Here is a 21975-nt window from a genome sequence, read left to right on the forward strand (position 1 = left end):
GCTGTCTGTGCTATTCAGTAGGTCCTTATTAGTGATCTATTTCATATATAGTAGTGTGTATATGTCAGTCCCCATCTCCCAGTTTATCCCTCCCCCACCCCCTTTCCCCTTTGGTAACGGTAAGTTTGTTTTCTCCATCTGCGACTCTATTTCTATCTTGCAAACAGGTTCATTTGTACCCTTTTTTTAGATTCCACATAGAAGTGATATCCTATGATATTTGCCTTTGTCTGTCAGGCTTACTTCACTCAGTGTGACAATCTCTAGGTCTATCCGTGTTGTTGCAAGTGGCATTATTCCATTCTTTTTTATGGCTGAGTAATATTCCATTGCGTATATGTACCACATCTTTCTCCATTCCTCTGTCGATGGACGCTGACGTTGCTTCCCTGTCCTGGTTATTGTGAGTAGTGTTGCTGTGAACACCGGGGTGCATGCATCCTTTTGAATTATGGTTTTCTCCAGATACATGCTTCTTCTTGAGGCTTTCCCCAACATCTCTGGCAATGTCTTTAATTCGCTGTCCCTTTGGTTTGCTAGAGAAGCCCCGAGTTCTGCCCATTAGCTGGTGTTAGAGCCATGCAAGAAGGATGCTTAACTGAATGGTGACACAGCCCTTCCCAGTGTGCCCTCACCCAGATAATCCCTGAAGGAACGTTCATTCTAAGGTGACCTTCTGTCTTCCCGTGGTGTCTCTTCAGCGGCCCTGAATCACCGCACAATCAAACGTCCCCGCGGTAAAATCAGCCCCTGAACTGACAGCGCCCTGCGTGTTGAAGCTTGTCATCCCTGCCATCTGGCTGAAGTAGCCCGGGGTTTATATTTTGAGCAGAAGAAGAGGTTACGTGGGACGCAGCAAATAAAGACCACAGAGCAGCTGTGCCTGTGGGGATTTGTGTAGTCAGGGATTCATGGGAGCTCTCCTGGCTACTTAGTGAAAAGGCAACCCTGGGGAAGGTGAGCTGAAGCTGGACAGTTTATAAGAAATGCCTGTGTGGTTCTCTGGACAGGCGGTACATAGGTCAGTTCTACGTACATTTTCCATAGTGAATGACCGTATGTGCAGGCAAGGAGTGGAGCTGCAGTGAGAAGTTGGAATAATATTGTAGGACTGTAAATCCTTCCTAAAAATATACAGAGGGAGAGAAGGAGGGAGAGAGAGGGAAAGAGAGAGAGGGAATTAAGGAAAACTGCAGAATGTGGCCATTCTATTTCATCGGCAAGGGTTAGAAGCCTTCTTTATGCTTTAAGTCTTGGGAAACCCGGTAGGCATTGATGGTAGATGGCACTAAAATGCAGAGGTACGTACAGACCTTAACTCTCCCGTTTCCATTTCAGACCCTCTGCAGGGACATCACGGTACAGTGGACAGAGCAGAGTGTCTGCACTTGGTGTGACCTCATTTCTGATTCAAGATCTGCAGCTCACGGCTGTGCACGTTCCTCGACAATGGACCATGTCACCGACGTGGGGAGTGGCAGAGCTTAGGTGTCCCAGCTCTGACTCCAGAGGTCCAGGTTTGACCGTTATGAGTATCACCTGGGCTCTGAAAGCCCCAGTCCCCACCTGGCAAACAGGGAAATAATCTCTCTTGTACCAGGCGTTCCTGAGAATCTAGAGAAAGGGTGAGCCTGGGGTTGAGCCAGCCTTGGCCCCTCCGGACACCTGAGTTACCTTTGACTGTCTTAATCTGACGACCCTGCTTTTCCTGTGAATATTGTAGTCGTTTTTTTAATGACCTCTGACCAAAAGCACTCCATGGTGCGGCACCATCTTTTGTTGTCAATGCCCCTTATAAATTACACAATTTACAAATGAAGAAAAGCTTCACCCCTTTGTTGTCCAAAGAATATATTGATGATTTGATTTGTGGTAAAACGTCACAGCATTCACCTAGGTTTCAAACATTTTGTTAATGTCAGCCATGTCCACGGCCATTCAAGCCTCTCATTAGTCAGCTATGCACACGGCAATCTTAGCTTCATGAAGGTAACGATTTGCAGTATTTACAGGTATGATTCTGATGAAAGTTTTTGTCTGAATAATGCCGGTCTATCCCCTAATCACAGCGTTCCCTGCTGTCGCTCGGAACGCACGTCTCCTTTCTCCTGGGTTACTGACGTCTCCCCGTGCTCTGTTGCACGACTTCTGTTTACTTGTTTCTGTATCCCTGGTGTCTGTGGCTTCTGAAATTATGCATCGTTTTACTCTCGTAGTAAGATAAGAAAATTATAATGGAGGGTTTTCCAAAACGTATGGCAGTATTCGTTGTTCCGCCTGACCCTTCCTTTGTGATCCCATGGGGACAGTCCCCGAAAAATAAAATAAAAATCTGCCAGGCCCGCCACTGCCCACGCATGTAAGTCATCCTGTTTCCTGGTCTGCTGGCGCGTTTACTGCGGGTTTGGCTTCAGCCTGATTCATCCTATAGGCATGTGGACCGAGCTTTAATGAGCTCTTGGTAGAAGCCCAAGCTTTCCTAGGTACCACCCTTAGGACGAAAGCCATTCACCAAACCTGGACGGGCCCAGCCTGCTTTATTTATCCTGGCAAATTGGTTGGCAGTTGGCTGTTTAGTTGGCACGGAGACCATATCAGGTCACTTCGGCGTTTAGCCTAATGAGAATTCCATTCATTGACCATGGATGGAATTCATGGTCCTTTGTGATTCTTAAACCTGTACCTACTGGGTCTTCTCTCTTTTGCTCGCGTCCCTGGCTTGGCAAAGGAAACTTGTGATCCGCCCCCCTCCCCGCGTGTTTTCTCGTGCTGGCTTCTGTGGCTGGGGGCAGTGGCGGCAGCAGTCAGCACATGGCTGCCATGTGCTGAGAGGGAAGTCCGAGCTCCAGAGCTGTCTTTGTGCGTCTGCGATTCCTTCTTGCCGACAGGAAAAGAAAGAATGGGGAGGGGGTCTGCGTCTGGGCCTCCTGGTGGAGAGCCGGTCCCACCCGCCAGCCCCATATGCAACCAATCACCCTGGGTCCTCTACGTCCAGGCACACAGCCCTGCAGGCCAGCTGGGACTGTGCTCTGAGTGGATTTTACTGGGCTTTGCAGCAACTTTGCATAGGTTTTCTGGGTTGGGTCTTTATTGCCCCCACTTGGGCCAAGTAACAGAGGCTTTATAGGAGGCTAAGAAACTTTTCACCAATCTCCGACCGGCACGCACTTGGGGGTATGACGCTGCAGCTTTAAATCAAAATCTCCAGTGTACCCCCTTGTATGCCTCGGGCTGACGCTCCGCATTCCTACCGTGCCAGCTAGGGTTGGATTTTTGCCCCAATACCTCTATGTTCCTTCTTTTGGTATATATATATATATATTTAATTGAATTATACTTGATTTACAATGCTATGTTAACTACCGCTGTACAGCAAAGTGACTCAGTTGTGCATGTATATATATATATACACACACACACACACATTCTTTTTTTTTATCTTATTTTCCATTATGGTTTATCATAGGATACTGAATATAGTTCTCTGTGCTGTGCAGTAGGTCCTGTTGTTTCTCCATTCTTCTTTTGGTATCTTTAGCTCAGATCCTACCAATGAGCGTCTAACAGTCAAAAACGTTAAACTTCGAAATAATGGGATACATTTTAAAAAATGTAATTATTTCTGAATCTGGTGATATTGAATAGAATCTAGTTAATTTCTAATTATTGGCCAGATAACTTCAATTCACCATCTGGAAAAAGGCAGCTTCACCTTTGGACTTACCACTTCTTGCTGAAGGAGATACATTCCTGTTAGTCACTCATCCAACTATTTCTAGGTGGGGATATTTCCTCTTTGACATGCAAGCAATCACCACATCTTAGAGAATCTTCCTGTCGTATTTCACAACCACCTTCTCTCCTTTCTCTTTTTGGTCGACCCCCTTCAATCAAGCCTTCATTAATTCTTGTCTGGATGATGACAATCACATCCCAATGAATCTTACCAGGAGCCCCATTAATTTTTCCCAATGGGAATCATGCCAATTTACCATGTCCCCATTAACTTTCTTGAAGTTTCTCAGCAGTCAAAGAATCTATGGTATGTCGTCAAAAAACAAAACCCCTAGAACTGTTCCATATCGACTGTGCCATTCATCTTATCACGGACAATTCGTCATAACACAGCACAACGGGCATCCTCAGCTTCCTCTTATACCCCACACTCCGTGAACCGCAGCCCTAAGCTAAACCGAGCCATTCACTGTTTCTCAGAGACCCAGGAATCCACATCCTTGTGTCTTCCTCAAGGTCATTTTCTTCCAAGGATGTTTGTCTGCCATCTGTGCTTGATCAAATCGTAACCCTCCTTGACTGACGCTTCTTCTAAGACCCTTTTCCCATCCAATTGTATACCCTCTTTAAAACTCTTTCAACTACCCCTGTTAATGAGCGTTTAGTTGGTGGTCCATTCTGTCCTTGGGGTCATTGGGTTATCTCACTCATTTTTCTCCACCGAATTGTGAATCGATGATCAATAGTAGGTCTTCACTGAATATGAGAAGACGTAAAGCAATGTCACGGATACATACGTAAGGACATGGAATTATCATCTCTCTCTCAGAAGTCCACGTGAATCTGACTGCCCGTGGACCTCTACAGCTAAGAATAAAGGTTGGATCTCAAAAGGAAACTCAATTCATAAACAAGTTGGCATGCCATTTTATCAGCTATTTTAATAGCAAACACAATACAAATGGCACTTCTGTCACATAAAGCTAACGTAAACAACATTCGATAGGGCGAAACCTATTGCCACCTTGTACTGCTTATAAACCCAAGACACAGAGTCAGGGGGGAAAGAAACGTTTCCAAGTTCCTAAACACAGACACATGCAGAATTTGGGCAGTAAGTGAGAGAATATGAAGTATTCCAAGTTATGCTTTTATTATTTTGCTTCTTTTCAAACCATGTGGAACTCATTAGATTTCTTTTCCATGCAGCACTCTGCTACACAGAGACAATAATGTAACTGGGAACCAAAAGGACCAGAATTGGTGGTAGGTTGATGTGTGAGAATTAGACCTGGGAAGCTTTGACCTGGAGAATCTTTCAGGAAACATGGTGGGTTCTGAGGATCTCCTGTAGAGTCCACTATAAATGCTCTGTCCCGTCCTTTGATCTCAGATCTCTCCCATATGAGTGAATCTTTATTATTCAATTCTGAGGCTTGGATTGCATACTGAGGCGGGTTCTGTTTATTGTGGTGAGCTGTTTTTTAAAAAAGTTGTCTCTCTGTGTTTGATGTAGGGAATTCCAGTCAGAAAAGAACTGTTTATATATTTATAAGGTCCCGAGTCCTGGTGAGTAACTCGGTCAAAGCCGAGGCGTCATGTCCTCGGGGAACACTTGGGAGCTCAGTTTTGGCGAGATACCTGCTTTCCAAACTCTGATCGCGTCCTGTTCTTCTTTATGAGATGTATCACGACTGTGTTTATCCATGGATTACTGTGTATTCATTAAATTTTCGCCTCCCTTTTTGACGTTTTTATTACGCTCTTTTCACCTTGTTTGGCACATAGGATATGCTCAAAAATATGCAGTTAATGAATGCATGAAGGAGATAAGCTATATAATAAGTGGTGTGTGAAGTGGACTGTCTTTCAAACACATGCACTCAGATTTGTAGAGCTTGACAATTTCCATGGTGTAAATACTCCACTAGAGTTGAGGCCAAGCTATCCATGGTTGACCAGATGGCTCTCAGAATTCCTGGCTGTTTGACTTGGCTTCTTAGAGCCAAGGTGAGCCACTGCATACGCAGTTCATCCACAGTGTGTGAGAAAGGTCTTTGGGGCATGGAAACACCCCTTCTCAACAAAAGAACATGGTTAGTAACTTAGGGTCAGAAGGATTCTTCTCGATTTAATTTTTTTATTGAAGTATAGTAGATTTACAATGTTGTGTTAATTTCTGCTGTAGAGCAAGGTGATTCAGGTATACATATATAAGCATTCTTTTAAAAAATATTCTTTTCCATTATGGTTTATCACAGGATATTGAATATAGTTCCCTGTGCTCCACAGTAGGACCTTGCTGTTTATCCATCCTATAGATACTTTGCATCTGCTAACCCCAAACTCCCAATCCATCCCTCCCTTCCCCCTCCCCCTTGGCAACCACAAGTCTGTTCTCTATGTCTTTGAGTCTGTTTCTCTTTCGTAGATCAGTTCCTTTGTGTCATGTTTTAGATTCCACGTACAAGTTATATCATATAATATTTATCTTTCTCTTTCTGACTTACTTCACTCAATACGATAATCTCTAGTTGCATCATGTTGCTGCAAATGACATGATTTCATTCATTTTTATGACTGAGTAATATTCCATTATATATATATATATCTCACATGTTCTTTATCCATTTATCTGTGGATGGACATTTAGGTGGCTTCCATGTCTTGGCTATTGTAAATAATGCTGCTATGAAAATAGGGGTGCATTTATCTTTTTGAATTAGTGTTTTGTCTGGATATATGCCCAGGAGTGGGAGTGCTGGATTATATGGTAGTTATATTTTTAGTTTTTTGAGGACCCTTTATACTGTTCTCCACCAGCTTACATTCCCAAGAACTGTGCAGGAGGTTCCATTTTATCCACACCCTCTCCGGCATTTGTTATCTGTAGACTTTTTAAGGATGGCCATTCTGACCGGTGTGAGGTGACACCTCATTGTGGTTTTGACTTGCATTTCTCTAATAATTAGTGATGTTGAGCATCTTTTCATGTGCCTATTGGCCATTTGTATCTCTAGAAAGATTCTTCTTAAATAAATATTTGCTTTGTGTTGCCTGATGCAGATTTTCTCAAGTAGAAAAGCCCTTGTTTCTTTTTTAGGGCATCTGTCAGAACCAGAGTTTTGAGCTCTACCTAAGAAATGCTGCTCCAGACACATTGTCCTTCTGTTAACAATCAGAAATGTTGTCAACCGGTGGCTTTAGGACGTAGAGTCAATAGAACAGCACAAGAAACATAAATACGAGATCTAACAATTGGGGAAGAGAATAAGCTATATTTTTTCACAGACAATGAGATCAATTAAGTAGCTCTGCTGCAAATGATGTATGTAAAAAAGACCTCCATGAGAAGATTTAGCAAAAGGATTCAAGACTTCCATGAAAAAAAGATCACAGCGTTTCTGGCAGATATAAAATCAGCTTATTAATAGGAACAATTCATGTCCTTGTGTGGGAAGACTCAATCTCATAAAATGCAAATATTGCAAAACTACTTCATATTTTCTAAAAATTCCAACTGAAATATTGATGACTTTTTGTTATGAAATCTTGGAAAATAAAATTTATCTCAAGGCAAAATTGAGCCAGAATGCAGATGGCAATAAGGGAAATACTGGGCTTCCCAGGTGGCGCAGTGGTTGAGAGTCTGCCTGCCGATGCAGGGGACACGGGTTCGTGCCCCGGTCCGGGAAGATCCCACATGCCGCGGAGCGGCTGGGCCCGTGAGCCATGGCCGCTGCGCCTGCGCGTCCGGAGCCTGTGTTCCTCAACGGGAGAGGCCACAGCAGTGAGAGGCCCACGTACCGAAAAAAAAAAAAAAAAAAGGGAAATACTAAGAAACTTGCCCTGTCATGTTAAAATATGATATAAAATACCCTCCAATAAGCGAGAGAACCAAAACCCGCAGGGGTATTTAATGTGAGGGAAACTTCTGATTACTGGGAAAATAACACATCAATACATGGCGTTAGAAAAACTGGCTTAATGAGTCAAAAAAGTTAGTTTTTTCCACCTCATACCGTAGAGCCAAGTGAGTTACAAATGTCTTGAGTTTTGATATTTAAAAATGAGAAATATTTTTAAAGTATGTATGAGAATACCTAATCTCAGAAAGAAGAAGGACTTTCTAAACATACAAAAGGATTAAAAAAAATAGAGGGAAAAAAAGAGAGATACAGCTACAAACAATTTCAAAAGGCCTGTACTTCCAATGATTGCAGTTCTCCAAACAACTGAAAAAAAAAATGAGTGGAAAAAAAACATGTGCTATATTTAGAACAAGTATTGATGCCTTGTGTATTTGCTGCACTTAGGGTGCGTTAAGGCCTTGTTATGTAAATTATTCCATTGCTCAAGCAAGAAGGCATAAACAGCTCAAAAACTAATAAACTAATTCCTCCATGAAATGGCCAACTTATGTATTTTGACCATTAATTCGAAAGTATGAAAGACGGAAAACACAGAGCCACCTTTGAGTATAAAATTAGGATTGTTAAAGCGAGAGCAGTTCTGAGGCATAAAGGTGGAAAGGTAGCATCCTTACATGCCAGTTCGGTGGCCGTGGGAAGGGGAAAGCCTTTTAAGGTTTTCGACAGCACTTCCAAAACGGTTTGCAAGAGCCTTCACTGTTGCAATGATATGTCTCAGAATTCAGAGATTTATGGGACAGTCTTTGCAGAGACAGCCCAAAATGGAAAACAATGTAGATCTCCACCAAGATAGGAGGAGATACTTAACGGCACATCCGTTGAATGGGGTATTAGCCTGACTAATGACATGGGGAGATGCAAATCATATTGTTACGTGGAAAATAAATGGACTTAAAACCATATGGTTAAGCTTATAAATATATATATATATATATAATATATATATGTATATATTTTCACAAAATCTGAACATGTTCAGAGAGTTTATCCTTGGGTAATGGGATTGTGAATTTTTGTGTATGAATATTTTCCATTTGTTCCTATATTTCTTTTTTTTTTTTTTTTGGGCGGTACGCGGGCCTCTCACTGTTGTGGCCTCTCCCGTTGTGGAGCACAGGCTCCGGACGCGCAGGCTCAGCGGCCATGGCTCACGGGCCCAGCCGCTCCGCGGCATGTGGGATCTTCCTGGACCGGGGCACGCACCCGCGTCCCCTGCATCAGCAGGCGGACTCGCAACCACTGCGCCACCAGGGAAGCCCTGTTCCTATATTTCTATATTATTTTTAGTTATTTATAAAATGTATACTGTAAAATAAGGGTTTAAATCTCAGTGGAGTACAAGCTTGCTATGTGACAACATTAGAAACTTGGTCTTTTCCTCCCCAAAGGCCCCCAACTCCCAGATCCACCTTCCTTCCGGCCAATTCCTTCTGTCCCTTGAGCAACCTGGCCTCATGGTGGGTGGTCTTGTGTGCACTTTTCTGGTTTCTGCTGGAAAGATGTCAAGAAAGATGATTTTCCTCCATTTTGAAATGTACTCAATGTGGTATTTTCTGCAGGAAAAATCTCAGTGGTTATTTTTTTTTAATTATTAGCTTAAATCCCAGCTTTGACAAAATGTCTCACTTTCCAGAATCAACAATAAGAAAATGAAAAGGCAGTGGATACTAATCCAGTTCTCTGAAAACTGTGTTTTTAGTCTCTTCCTTTAACTATTGATTTAAAATAGACCTCCAGCTCCTGCCATCGTTCAGAAAGAAAATAGAAAGAGAGCTTTTATTCGAATCTATTTTTATAATTATTCAGAGTCAAGGAAGTCCATAAACTCCAGTTCTTCACCCAGACCCAGAAAATGTATCACTGAATTGTTTTGACATATTTCATAGATGCTATACAACACAAAATAGTAAAAAGAGACTGCAGGAACCTCCATGGTACACATGAGTTCTCTTAGATGTGCTTGTTGGTGTTTTTTTTGTCATTGTTTTTCAATGCACGTCGCCAGACATTAATGGAAAATAGTCTTGTTTTTTCCTTCCAAAAGCAGCACGTCCACACTTTTTTTTTAATAACAAAAAGCTGAATTGGGTTTTTCACTAACAATGCATCATGACTCCCAATCTTTCTAGGACTTTGTAAGAATTAAAATATACTTTACTCGTTCTGTCTCTTAAATGATAAAGGGGTCCTCAGAGTCCAGATGTCTTCACTGCAACATTGTACAAAATTTTAACGTATGCCACGTTTAATAATACAACTGAAATGTTGAGCTGGACTTCAGACAGTCTTTCTCTGCCGCTCGCAGACGGCAAGAATTGGGGCTGGCCACGGAATCCCATGAACTAGAATAAAGACATAATAGTGGAAGTTCCGTTGCTAAAGTCACAGTGTATATGAAAGATTTTGAAAATTGCCACTCTTGTGCCAATTTGAGTTCCACTATCAATCCATCAAGATGATAATAACAATAATACTAATGACTTTTTAAAAAACAATTTCCATGGCACGCCCTTGAGAAATGTTATCTTATTTAAACATCACAGCGTTTTTATGGCTTAATGTGTCACGTGGGACAATGCTATAGGTAAGATAAATGGCTTAATGTTTCACGTGGGACGATGGTACGGCTGAGATAAACCCCAGGCTTGCAGACGCGTAACACAATAAGCACGGTTTTCCACTTTCAAGAGCAAGGATGGTCCTCGAGAGCCATGGTGGCCATAAGAGGAAAGATGATGGAGACCAGAGCCCAACAGAACCCACAGGGCAGCCCATGCCAGGTGTTTGTGCCCATGGTGATTCAGGAACTCAGATCCTTCCTATCTTGTGGCTCCTCCATTCCCTGGTCCCTTGTAACCCCTTTACTCAGTTGGGGGATGGGAAAAGAGCCAGAAGGGCATCTCTGCATCTTCACCTTCTCAGCCTGGAAGGGACACACGTCATTGGTGAGAATTAGTCACGTGACCCCACCTCCAAGCAAGGGATCCTGGGAAATATAGACTCTGCCTGGGATGCTGTACTCCCACCAACATTCTGCCATCCGGCAGCTGGTGCTTGAGGCTTGGGGGACGGGTAACCAAGCACCTCTGCCTCAGGGAGCTTGCATTGCTCTTAACATTTTAGCAGTGAAGGAATTGAGATAATTAGGAGCCAGATTTAGACCCAGGCTACAATGTGGTAGGATTGCTTCTGAAAAATATGTCTTCTGGGCACTAAAATGTGAGCGGCATACCAAAAAAATTGGACCAAGATTTTTAAAATTCATTTTTTGGGGTTGAAAATGTCCCCTAAGTTATGTGTTCCCTCCTCTGTGTGACTTTTTGGGTTATCCGACCCTACAGTTGGAATCCCATCTGTTTACTTCTCCAGGTGTCACTACAGACACTCCAAAGACAAAGAGAAAAGACATTTAAAATAAGAAATAACTTTTAAGGTGATGTTAGGACGTGAGAAAGGACCTGGATACCATGAAGGATTGTGACATTCTCTTCTATGGATGGAAGAGTTTTTGTAAACAGATGAGAAGCTGTAACTGGGACAAATGGATCCTGTATGATATTTTTATGGTGTGTGGACCAGGCCCAGGCGGGCAGTGGTGAGCAGAGTGTGAGATTTATGTAAATATTTTGTGTAGTAAACAATTCGGCCAGTCATTTAAAATTGATTGTATAGCATGCTTACATGTGAGTCCTTGAACTCCAATACATATTCACATATACAATTTTATATTAATTTGTATACATTTATATATTATATACTATACCTGTCTATCTATATCTATCTATCTGTCACCTATCTATCAATGTATCTATCTGTGTCTATGTATGTACGTACGTATCTGTGTAACTATCTCTATCTATGTATCTATCGTCTATTATCTATCAATGTAACGATCATCTATCTATTTATCGTCTATCTATCTCTATCTATTCTGATTTCCCGTTTGTGTCCTCACTACTTTGCCCTCTATCTCAACTTCCTTCTGACAGTTCAGCCATGGGAAACTTTTTACATAATCTAAAAGTGTCCTAGCGAGTTTTCTAAAACAAAAACATATCTTTCCGATGATTTATGCTACCCTACTTGGGGGGGGCACAACTGTTGGATTTTTAAAAATACGACTTTTGACCTTTGTTCCACCATCCATATGTTATCTCAGTGGTTTTCCCAGTAATCCTATAAAGTGAGTGGTATCAGTGCCATCGGACACATACAGAAACGGAAGTTGATGTAGATGACACCAAGGTTCCCACGGCTGTTAAGGGGCAGAACCTCAATTCCAGCCCACTTCTCAGCTACTCAAGCCTTCGTTGGTTCTGCCATAAACTTCTAATCAGCCTCATGGTTGAGCGGAGCCCAGCACAGTACGCAGGTTGGTTCTGATTCTGATTCTGGTTCTGCAACATGGCTTTGGATGGACAAGTCACAGCCAATGTCGCATGGTGTAGGATCGAACCATATCATCTCTATGCACCCTTCCCCAGAAATCACCTCTTCCAAGAGCAGTGGGGAAGCTGCAGTGGAATACAGTGTGTGAACGTGTTCTGGAAACCATAGTTATATATTTTAAACCCTGGAGAAAAGTAGCAAGGATCATGGAAATAGCACCAGGAACTCACCACGCTGCCCATCCTTAGTCTGGTCCTACACGATTAGAAGTGCCGCAAAGTCTCCTGCAGGGCTCGGCATCTTGCAGTGTGAATTCAGTAGCAGGTCACCCCTCACGAGGACTAAAGTCCTGTCCAGGTTCTTCAGAATGAGAGCTGCATCTGCAATTACACACCAAATCTTAAAGAGCGGATTTAAAAGCCTGGTTTGGGTTTTGTTTTTCAGTGAGGACCTGGGAGCAGTCGAAGAGTGACCGTTGACTGCTAAGCGAGGATGTGTGCTTGGGCACACAGATTTACAAGCACATATACCAGATGTGAGACGTTTGGGAGGAAAAAAAACCTCCTATCTTTTAGTTAGTATATTATTTACAAATCACAACAGAACCGTATGTGATTGCAATGAATGATCTCAAACCACATACACCCCCATTCTGAGCAAACTATTTTAAAAGACTCAGGATGACTAAATCTCAAAGTACTCGAGTACCTGTCATTGTGACTGTCTCCACCAGAGAATTCTTAAGATTTGTGTTTGTTTTCCACGGATGCTATAACCAATTATATCAAACGGGTTGTCTTAAAACAAAAGGGATTCATTCTCTCTCAGTCCTGGAGACCAAAAGTCTAAGATCAAGGAGTCATCAGGGTCGGTTCCTTCCGGAGGCTCCAGGGGAGGGTCCTTCCCGCCTCTTCCAGCTTCTGGGGGCTCCGGGCGTCCCTGGGCTTGTGGCCTCATCCCTCCCGTCTCTGCCTCTGTCTTCACAGGGCTTCTCCTCTGTGTATCTCTCCTCTTCTGTGTCTTATAAGGACCCTGTCACTGGATGTAGGGTCACCCTCATCCAGGAGGACCTCATCTCAGATCCTTCACTTCATCACGTCTGCAAAGACCCTATTTCCATGTAAGGTCCCATTCTGACATTCCAGGTAGACATGGATTTTTGGAGAACATTATTCAACCAACTATGATGTCATAGCATTTTCACCCAAAAAGTAAACACTTATTTAAACTCTAGTCCAAATACGCCTATTACTTTTTATCTGTTGCTCGACCCGAGGTCACCTTGCTGGAGGCTACAACTTTCTTAGAAATGTTTTTGCTGCAGGGAGAGCCGTGCTTCCCTCCTATGCATGTTATCCTGCCCAGACATCCCTCTTTCTTAGCCCAGTAAAAATGGCTTCTCCACAAATAACTAGCCCTTAGACTTCCATATGACGTGGCCTTTGAGTCCCCTGGGACAGGAACACCCCCCTAGAACCACCATTAATGCTTCTCAGTGTCTCAGCCTTGTAGCAACCTGACTTGTAGTCTTATGTCTTTTGAGAAGATGGAGAGTGTAGACCACCATATACCTCTTCATGTCATGCTACCTCACCTACATCAGGACAAGGCAAGCCCTTAAGAATGTATGTTGAAGGAAATCCCTGGCAGTCCAGTGGTTAGAACTTCGTGCTTCCACCGCAGGGGGCACAGGTTCCATCCCTGGTTGGGGAACTAAGATCTCGCCAGCCACACAGCGTGGCCAAAAAAAAAAAAAAAAAAAAAGAATGTATGTTGAGTTCACCCACAGAAGTTTACCACCAGTTCTTAACCTTACATGAACCCAGAATGATGGGACAGTGAGACGCTTTACCATGTTTTTCTAGGTGACGTGTATGTAGCAGCCTATGTCTTGGTTTCTGTACCATCCTGGGTCTCATTTTCTGAGGCAGTCAGTCCAAATGAGTCTGTTCCTAAAATGCCTTGCTGCATTTATTTCTCTAGCACAGTGGTTTCCAACCAGGAGTGATTCTGCAACTCAGAGGGCATCTGGCAATGTCTGGAGACATTTTTGGTTGTCCAACTGGGGGAGAGGAGGGTGGAATGTGATATTGGCACATAGTGGGTGGAAGCCAGGGATGCTGTCCACAGTCCACAGTGAAGGATGGTCCCCACCATGGAGGGTGACTCAGTCCCAGAAAGAGTGACGAGACTGCCTTCGCATGAGAGACTCAATCTGTTGGTCTCTCTCTCTGTCTCTCTCTACGCACCTATCCATCCATCCATTTGTCATCTACCTTCCCTGTGTATATATCTATCATCTATCTAATCTATCATCACCACCATCATCATCTAGCTATTATCTATCTACTATCTACTGATGTATCTGTCAGTCACCTACCTACCTATCATCCATCTATGTATCATGTATGTCATGTATCTGTCTACAATCTACCTTCATCATCTAGCTAGCTATTATCTATCTACTATATATTTACGTATCAATCATCTCTATCCATCCGTCCATCCACATATATATCATCTATTTATCTCTATCATCTATCTCATGTATCTTATCTATCATCTATTGTCTACCTATCAATCATATCATCTATATTTATGTACATAGCTATCAATCATCTATCCATCCATCCACACACCTATTTATCTATCTCATCTATCATTCATCTGTCTTATCTATCATATCATCTACCTATTTTCTTCCTATCTATCTATCAAATTGTATCTAGATCTACGGTGGTGGTTCTCAACTAAGGGTGATGAGGGGACATTGAAAATATCCGGAGCCATTCTTTGATTGTCAGCCCTGGAGAGGAGGATGCTAGTGGCATCTCGTGGATACAGCCTACAGATGCCACTAAAAACGCTACAGTGCACAGGACAGCCCTCACCCCAGAAAATGATCCAGCCCCAAATGTCTGTAGTCCTACTGTTGAGAAACCCTGTCCTGGATGAAGGGTTTGTCTATGGAGGATGAACTCTTCAAGCAGGATGTGTTTCCTACACATCAGGGTACCCTGATGCCCATCCCGGTACCTGGCACACCCCAAGGGGCTGTGTAGTTACTCTTAAGCAAATAAATGGATTCATGAGTGAGACGGTGTCCGTGCTTCCCACAGTCTTGAAAAGTCAAGCTCTCTTTCCCTTCAGTGACTGCCACTCTTTCCAGATTGGCAGCACGGACAAAAGTCACATGCTTCCCCAATATTTATCTTGCATTTGCTTTTTTCCTTCCTCTCGCGGGAAGCCAAAGAGTGCATATTTGAGGAATACTGCTATAGGCACCCGAGATGTCTCCTCCCTAAAGAAAACTGGCTGCAGGACTGCTGTGGCACTCTTTCTTCAGCCTCCAGTAATCCTCATTCACACTGGAGCTGGTCCCACCTTACCTTCCTGTCAGAGACTCTGCTGGAGCTGCCAGCTTGGACTTAGTTTCCTTGCTGGTGAAATACTCACAGAGAAGAGAATAATTCCAACGTGGTGGATAAAAGCAGTTTTTCAACCAATCTTATCTAAGCGCAGACTCGCTTGAAGTGGCTTTTGCCCTTGAAAATATCACTGTCATGACTGCCTGGTTCTTTGGAAAATATTATTTTATTATCCAATGTACATTATTTTGACCTTAAAAATACAGCAAAGCAGTCGTGGAAGTAACAGATCTATTTTTCGAGGACACAAATTGACAGGAGGAAAGATATTTCTGGGCTCCTCTGGAAGGCTCTGGGTTTATTCCGTGCGGTCACAACTTCGCTCTGTCCTCCCTCTCCTGTGGTCTCCCCGGTCCCGCATGGCTCTCTCCGGATGTATTTTATTATCAACAGGGAAATCCAATATCTCAGCATCCCCTACCGGAGGGTCGCTGGGAAAGGTAATATAACAGTGGTTTATGAATTTGAAGGAAGTCGGGAAGGAAACTGGTTTTAATTGCATTTCCGTGCCTGCTCTAACGTATACAAACCTTGTAAAGACCAATAATTTATTATTTTTAATGAGACAGAAAGGATGTCTTTCTCTTTCTACTCTCATCGTCTGATTAGAAAGAAAATATATATATATATATATAAAACACTATATAAAAAGTGAGTTCCAGGGAGAAAGCGTCCTTTCCTATAAAATGGGAGCTGTACTGTAGGACACTTGTACATGAGACACAAACAAACAATCCCTCTGGTTCTCAGCCCTTGTCGGGCACACTGGAGTTCTGAAGTGACAGAAGGAGTAACGGAAAGACGGATACTCATTCTAGAACGTTCTATCATGTTAAAACGGCAGCGGGTTAACTAGGTAATGCATCTTCCGCGGGGGTAGCAAGGCACTGTGAACCTCGACAGCTTCTCTGCAGTGAATGCTCCTTAGATATCCTACAGACGCCCGTTCAAGCATCAGGATGGTACCAGCAACGCAGAATTTGTAATTTGCGCCCAAGTCCTGTGAAATGGAAGGCAAGAGCATACAGCATCCTGTAAACATGAAAGGAAGTCCCCCAGAGAGGCTGACACCTGCTTCCCGTGTCTGCATTGCTTCCTTTCGTCAACGAGCACAGGTCAAGGTCGACAGTGGGCCTCGAACCCAAGCCGGAGGGGGCCACCGTGCCCCGGGACAAATCCTCTTAGAGCCCTGACTCTCCGGCCCCCGCTGTGAACCCAGAGGAGGCTTTGTTCTAACTTCGGAAGCAGCGGCCGTGGAGTCCAGGGTGTGCTCCCGGGATTTCAGTAGACGTGGACGTAGGTTGTTTTTGAGTCACGGCCCAGGAGGTTTTTGGCGGTGCACTTGTAGAAGCCCGCGTCCCTCTGGGTGGCCTGTTGGATGATTAACGACCCCTGTGGGTGAAGAAACCTGTTCCCGTAGAGACGGGGCTGCGTCCCCGCGGTCAGGTGCGATTTGTCCGGCAGCTCCCAGCTTATCTCGGCTTTGGGAATGCCCACGGCCAAGCAGTTCATCTTCACGGTGCTCCCGGGCCGGGTGTAGATGACAGGTGTGGGTTCACTGGTGATCCGGGGAGGATAGGCAATCACGATCACCGGGACGTTCACGACGGAGGGTCCGTACTCCGTGTCCGCCTTGCACACGTAGGTGCCCCTGTCGAAGACGGACGCGTCGCGCACGGTGAGGGTACCGTTTTCCCAAAGGGTGAAGCGTCCTCGGACCTGGGGACCCTCCAACACCATGCCGTTGGGCAGCGTCCAGGAGGAGTGGGTCTGCCGGGCCCCCGGGAGGATGCAGGGCAGCTGCAGAGTCTCCCCGTTGATGATGCTGACCAGGTTGTGGTACTGGTTGCTCGTTTCGGGTTTCAGCCCCACCTTCAGAGACACCAGCCTCTCCGTGTAGCCCGCCGAGTTCCTGGCCACGCAGCGGTACGCCCCGGCGTCCACGGAGGAAAGGCCGCTGATGTGGAGCATCCCGTCGCCCTTGTGGTAGAACCTCTGCAGCTGGTGGCCGCTCTGCAGCTCCGTCCCGTTGGGAAGGACCCACAGCAGGGTGGGCGTCGGGGTCCCGACTGCCGAGCAGTTGAGACTGATGGTGTGGCCGGCCATGGCGGTGATCTTCTCGCTGACCGGGTCGTGGAAGATGGGCTTCTCCACGGGCTCCAAGACTGTAAGTTGCACGATGAGTCTGGCTTCCCCGCCCTCGTTACGCCCAATGCACGCCAGCTGGACAGAGTCGCTCTTCCTCAGACTCTTGATGTCCAGGGTACCATTGCGATGGATGGTGATGCGGTTGCCATAGTAAGGGGCCGGCAGGACCACGCCCTCGGGAAAGGCCCACAGCACTCTCGGCGTGGGGATGCCTTCCGCCTTGCAGTCGATGAGTTTGCGACTCCCTCCCGGGGCAATCTCCCGCACCGTGGTGATGGCATTGGGGTGCCCGTTGATCTTGGGCGACTGGACGTTGACGTGAATCCAGACCGTCTTCCTGTCCTCCCCGGCGCTGTTCCTGACCACGCAGGTGTAGTTGCCGCTGTCCGAGCGCTGGGCTTTCTGGATAAGGAGAGTGCCGTCCTGATATATCTGGTACTTGTCGGAGGAGGTGGGGATCTGCCTGCTGGTTGGAGAAAGCCAGGTCACCCTGGGCGTGGGTTCCCCTTTGGCCTCACAAGCCACGGTGACCACGTCCCCGTAGGGGACCTGGACCACGGAGTACGTCTTATTCCGGATGACGGCGGGCTCGGTCACCACCTTGACGCGCACCCTCATCTCATCCTTGCCAACCTGATTTTCGGCAAAGCAGGTATAGTCACCTTCCTCTCGCAACCCGACCTCGTTGAAGTAGAGGGTTCCGTTGTTGAAAACGACGTAGCGCTTGGTCCGTCCACCGCTGTCGTCGGACTGCATGAAAGAGTTGACCAGGCTGCCGTCCGGGAGGCCCCAGGAGATCTCGGGGTTGGGGAGCCCGGTGGCCATGCAGTCCACTTTGAGGTCGCCCCCATAGAAGACCCTGTGGTCGTTCTCCTCCTTGTGCTGGATCTTGGCTGCTTTCATGACCACGTTGACCTTAAGCATGACGAAGTCATCGCCCACCTTATTCCGGGCGACGCACAGGTAATCCCCCGCATCTTTGTCCGTGACGGATTTCACCACCAGGGTCCCGTTGGCAAACGCCTTGATCCTGGTGTCAAAGCTGACCGAGAGAAAGAAAACAGAATGAGATGTCAGTCTCCCGAACGCTGTCTCTCCCGGCTTGAGGTCACCGGAACGAAACAAAAACGTGTGGATCTCAGAACTCTGGGCGCACAGGGCTGCCGCTCAAAAACGTTGGATGGATTTTGCAGCCCGGAGGGGACGGCCATCCAAACGCAGAAGTGATTTATTTACCAGTTAAGAACTCCCCGGTGGAGCCTGACCTTTGGCTGGCCTGGCCTCTGATTCGAAGATGTGAAACGCAGTCTAAGACATCAGCCTGGTTTGTGTGGGCGTGTGTGGATCAAATATTTGCCTGTTGTCAGCGTGGAGCTTGTTGTAATGATAAAAGCAGATAAAATTCTAGCGTCCTGGACAGAATGAATGTGCATTAACCTTAGGAAGAGGTGACATTTTTCCTAAAAGTTTTAGAGACGATGTTTACTCTTGACAATTTTTATGATGTTGTATCCCATTATGAGGCAAACAGGCAGCAAAGCAGCTACAGTATGGATCGCGTAGTTGTGGTTATACCCAGAGTTTCGAGGCTACGATTGGATTCTTCAGAACTTGGTGCTACTGGTGTACAAGCTTCTTCCCTAGAATCTGTAACGAAAGCGTCATGACCCTCACCAGCTCGTACCCTCCTGCTGACTTTCCGTTTCTCCACGTGGCAGACCTAAACTCACACACTGCTGAGTTAGTATTCGAGAAAGAATTTTCAGTTTAAAAAGGCAACATGGAAAGAAAGACAGAAATATCTTCACTAGGCGTGTGACCTTTTTATAAATATACATCGGTATGTCCTCCAGCAACGCAGAACTAATGTTTTGAATAATGGGGCGAAGAGATTTGGGAGGTTCCTACTTTAAACGTGTCCAGATTGAAAATCTCAATTACTTATAATTCTGGCATCTGCAGGGAGAGCTTGACTATTATCCCTAAATATTTCCTGCACACTGTGTCATTCTAATAGCACGTCTGGAACCGTGTCACTGATTTAAAAAAAGAGAAGTGTCTGCCTATGATGGAATTCAAGCCTGATTATCGTTCATCAAAGCACCTACCAACAAGGACCACGTAACGTGTTTTGTTGGCCACGAGCGAGAGTCCAGTCAACCTGAATCAGTAGGTCGTTCGATAGGCGTGGAGCAGACAGAGGTATTATAATGAGTCTTGGAGTTAGAATCCAAAAATGTATACAGTAGCACATGTCTGTAAACATTTAGAAACTTCTATAGCAGCAAATCCTAACCTTGGTCATTATCTGAATCAGCAGAGCGACTCTGAAAAAGATGCATGGCTACACATTACAGGAGACTTAGCTTCGAGACAGGAAAGTCCAGTATCCCTGTTTTACAACAGTCCCAGTGTGTAGGCAGGGCAAACAGCCCGTTCTTTTAAAAAACTCACATGGGCTGTTTCATTACACTTTTCTGAGAATGTCATTAGCCAGAAGCTCGGAATAATGAAGCTACAGAGACTGTGGCTTATGGTTTATAGCGAGATGCCAGTAGCATGGCCCCAATGCACACCGGAACTACATTCTTTCCCTTCAGTGTTCAGTCAGCACTGCCTCAGCCTCGCCAGTGTCGATGGAAAACAACCCTCTGCGTGGCAGGACACCGGCTCAGCTGGAAGATACTGCGGGGAAAATCGGGCATGTGGTATTCCGGATCGACGGTGCAGGGCTCACTAGGCACCACCCAGCCATCTGAAGTTAAAATACGGCGACTTGGCCCTTCTCCTGCGCTGGAAGGAGACTGGGCAGACCAGACACAGCTGCGCAGAGCCTTGGGCGCTGCTTTGGGTCACAGCCCAGGGAGGAACCCGCGCCGAGGTGGGTTCCTGTCTGAGCTGCCAGGCTGTGTGGGCTGGAGACGCACCACAAGCCAGGGGGTTTCCAACATGACGCCACGGATGTGTCTTTGCTTCCTGTTGCCAATCACTGTCTCTTTCCTCTGCATCTTGAAACACTTATTAAAGAGACAGTGGCTTTTGGGGTCTACCTCAGGGTTTCTCAGCCTCGGCACTACTGATAGCAGGGGCTGGATGACTCTCCGTGGTGAGGCGTCCTGTGCATGGTGGGGTTTCGAGCAGCCTCCTGGGTCTCCACTAATCAAAGAGTATCAACCCTTCCCCACGAGCTGTGACTACTGAAAATGTGTCCAGACATGGATGAGTGCAGGCCTGGTAGACAGAACCGTCTAGTTGAGAACCACTTCCATAGACAGACAGGCGACAGAGGGTTAGAGATAGAGAAAGATCACAGAAGAGATAAATGACAGATGATATACAGAGAATACATGATAGAGACACATGGAAAGATACTATAGAGGTAAATAATACATATCACATAGGTGATGACAGATAGATAAAAATAAATGATAGACAGATAGACACAGATGATAGAGAGAGAGGTAAGATGGATGGCTAGGTAGGTAGATAGAGCTAGAGACAGATGGAGATAGATGATAAGATAAATGACAGATGATATATATAGATACATAGAATAGATGACAAGCAGATGCAAAGATACTAGATAAACGATAGATATCAGATAGGTGATGTTAGATATATAAAAATAGATGATTGGTAAATAGGTAAAGGGTTTGAGCTAGATATGGAAAGGTGAGGGATGCCAGATAGATACATAGAATAGAGGATAGATAGGCAGATGGAAAGGTACCAGATAGATAAACGATAGATATCAGATAGGTGATGACAGATAAAAATAAATGATAGATAGATAAATAGATAGATGATAGTTTTCCTTGCTAAGACAGCATTTCTCAGCCTCAGCACTACTGATATTTGGGGCTAGACGACTCTCTGACGTGGGGCTGTGCTGTGCACTGTGGGGTGTTCAGCAGCATCTCTGGTCTGTACACACACCGTGCCAGCAGCATCCCCTCCTTGCTCCCCAAGTCTCATCAACCAAAAATGTCTCCAAACACGGCTCAGTGTCCCCGGGGGACAAAATCCCGCCTGGTTGAGACCCACTGCTCTAGAGTCACACATCTGCGAATTGAAGACGGGGCAGGGCAAGGTGCTTTTTTTCCTAGCCAAGATGAACTCTTAGAATTGCAGATGTGCTACCTTTGTGCTGCCATTTGCCTTTAATTTCTTTGTTTTATCTCCTTTCCCTCTATTGCTAACACATTTTGAGATACGATCTGAAGCTCCGATGTGTTTTGTTGAGATTAGAATAAGACAAGAAATTGTTTTATCTAATTATTTAAATACAGTTAAAACTACGAGCATGGAAAGAAAAGCTATTGCTTTACCTTTCTTTGGAGGCG

General features: G+C 45.1%; 1 protein-coding gene across 4 annotated transcripts in view; it reads right to left on the bottom strand.

Annotated features, from left to right (window-relative positions):
• Positions 1 to 14970: 14970 nt before the first annotated feature.
• MXRA5 (matrix remodeling associated 5) overlaps positions 14971 to 21975 on the bottom strand; it is a 29471-nt gene continuing 22466 nt past the window's right edge. For 3 of the 4 annotated variants that reach the window (XM_049704875.1, XM_004265432.3, XM_049704876.1), the window contains exon 7: positions 14971 to 18674. In XM_049704875.1, coding sequence (XP_049560832.1) covers positions 16766 to 18674 — 1909 coding nt within the window. In that variant the 3' untranslated portion in view covers positions 14971 to 16765. The remainder of the gene's footprint in view (positions 18675 to 21975) is intronic. The other variant, XM_049704877.1, reaches the window with a different exon arrangement.

The sequence above is a fragment of the Orcinus orca genome, chromosome X (genome assembly GCF_937001465.1).
Source record: "Orcinus orca chromosome X, mOrcOrc1.1, whole genome shotgun sequence".
Lineage (NCBI taxonomy): Eukaryota > Metazoa > Chordata > Mammalia > Artiodactyla > Delphinidae > Orcinus > Orcinus orca.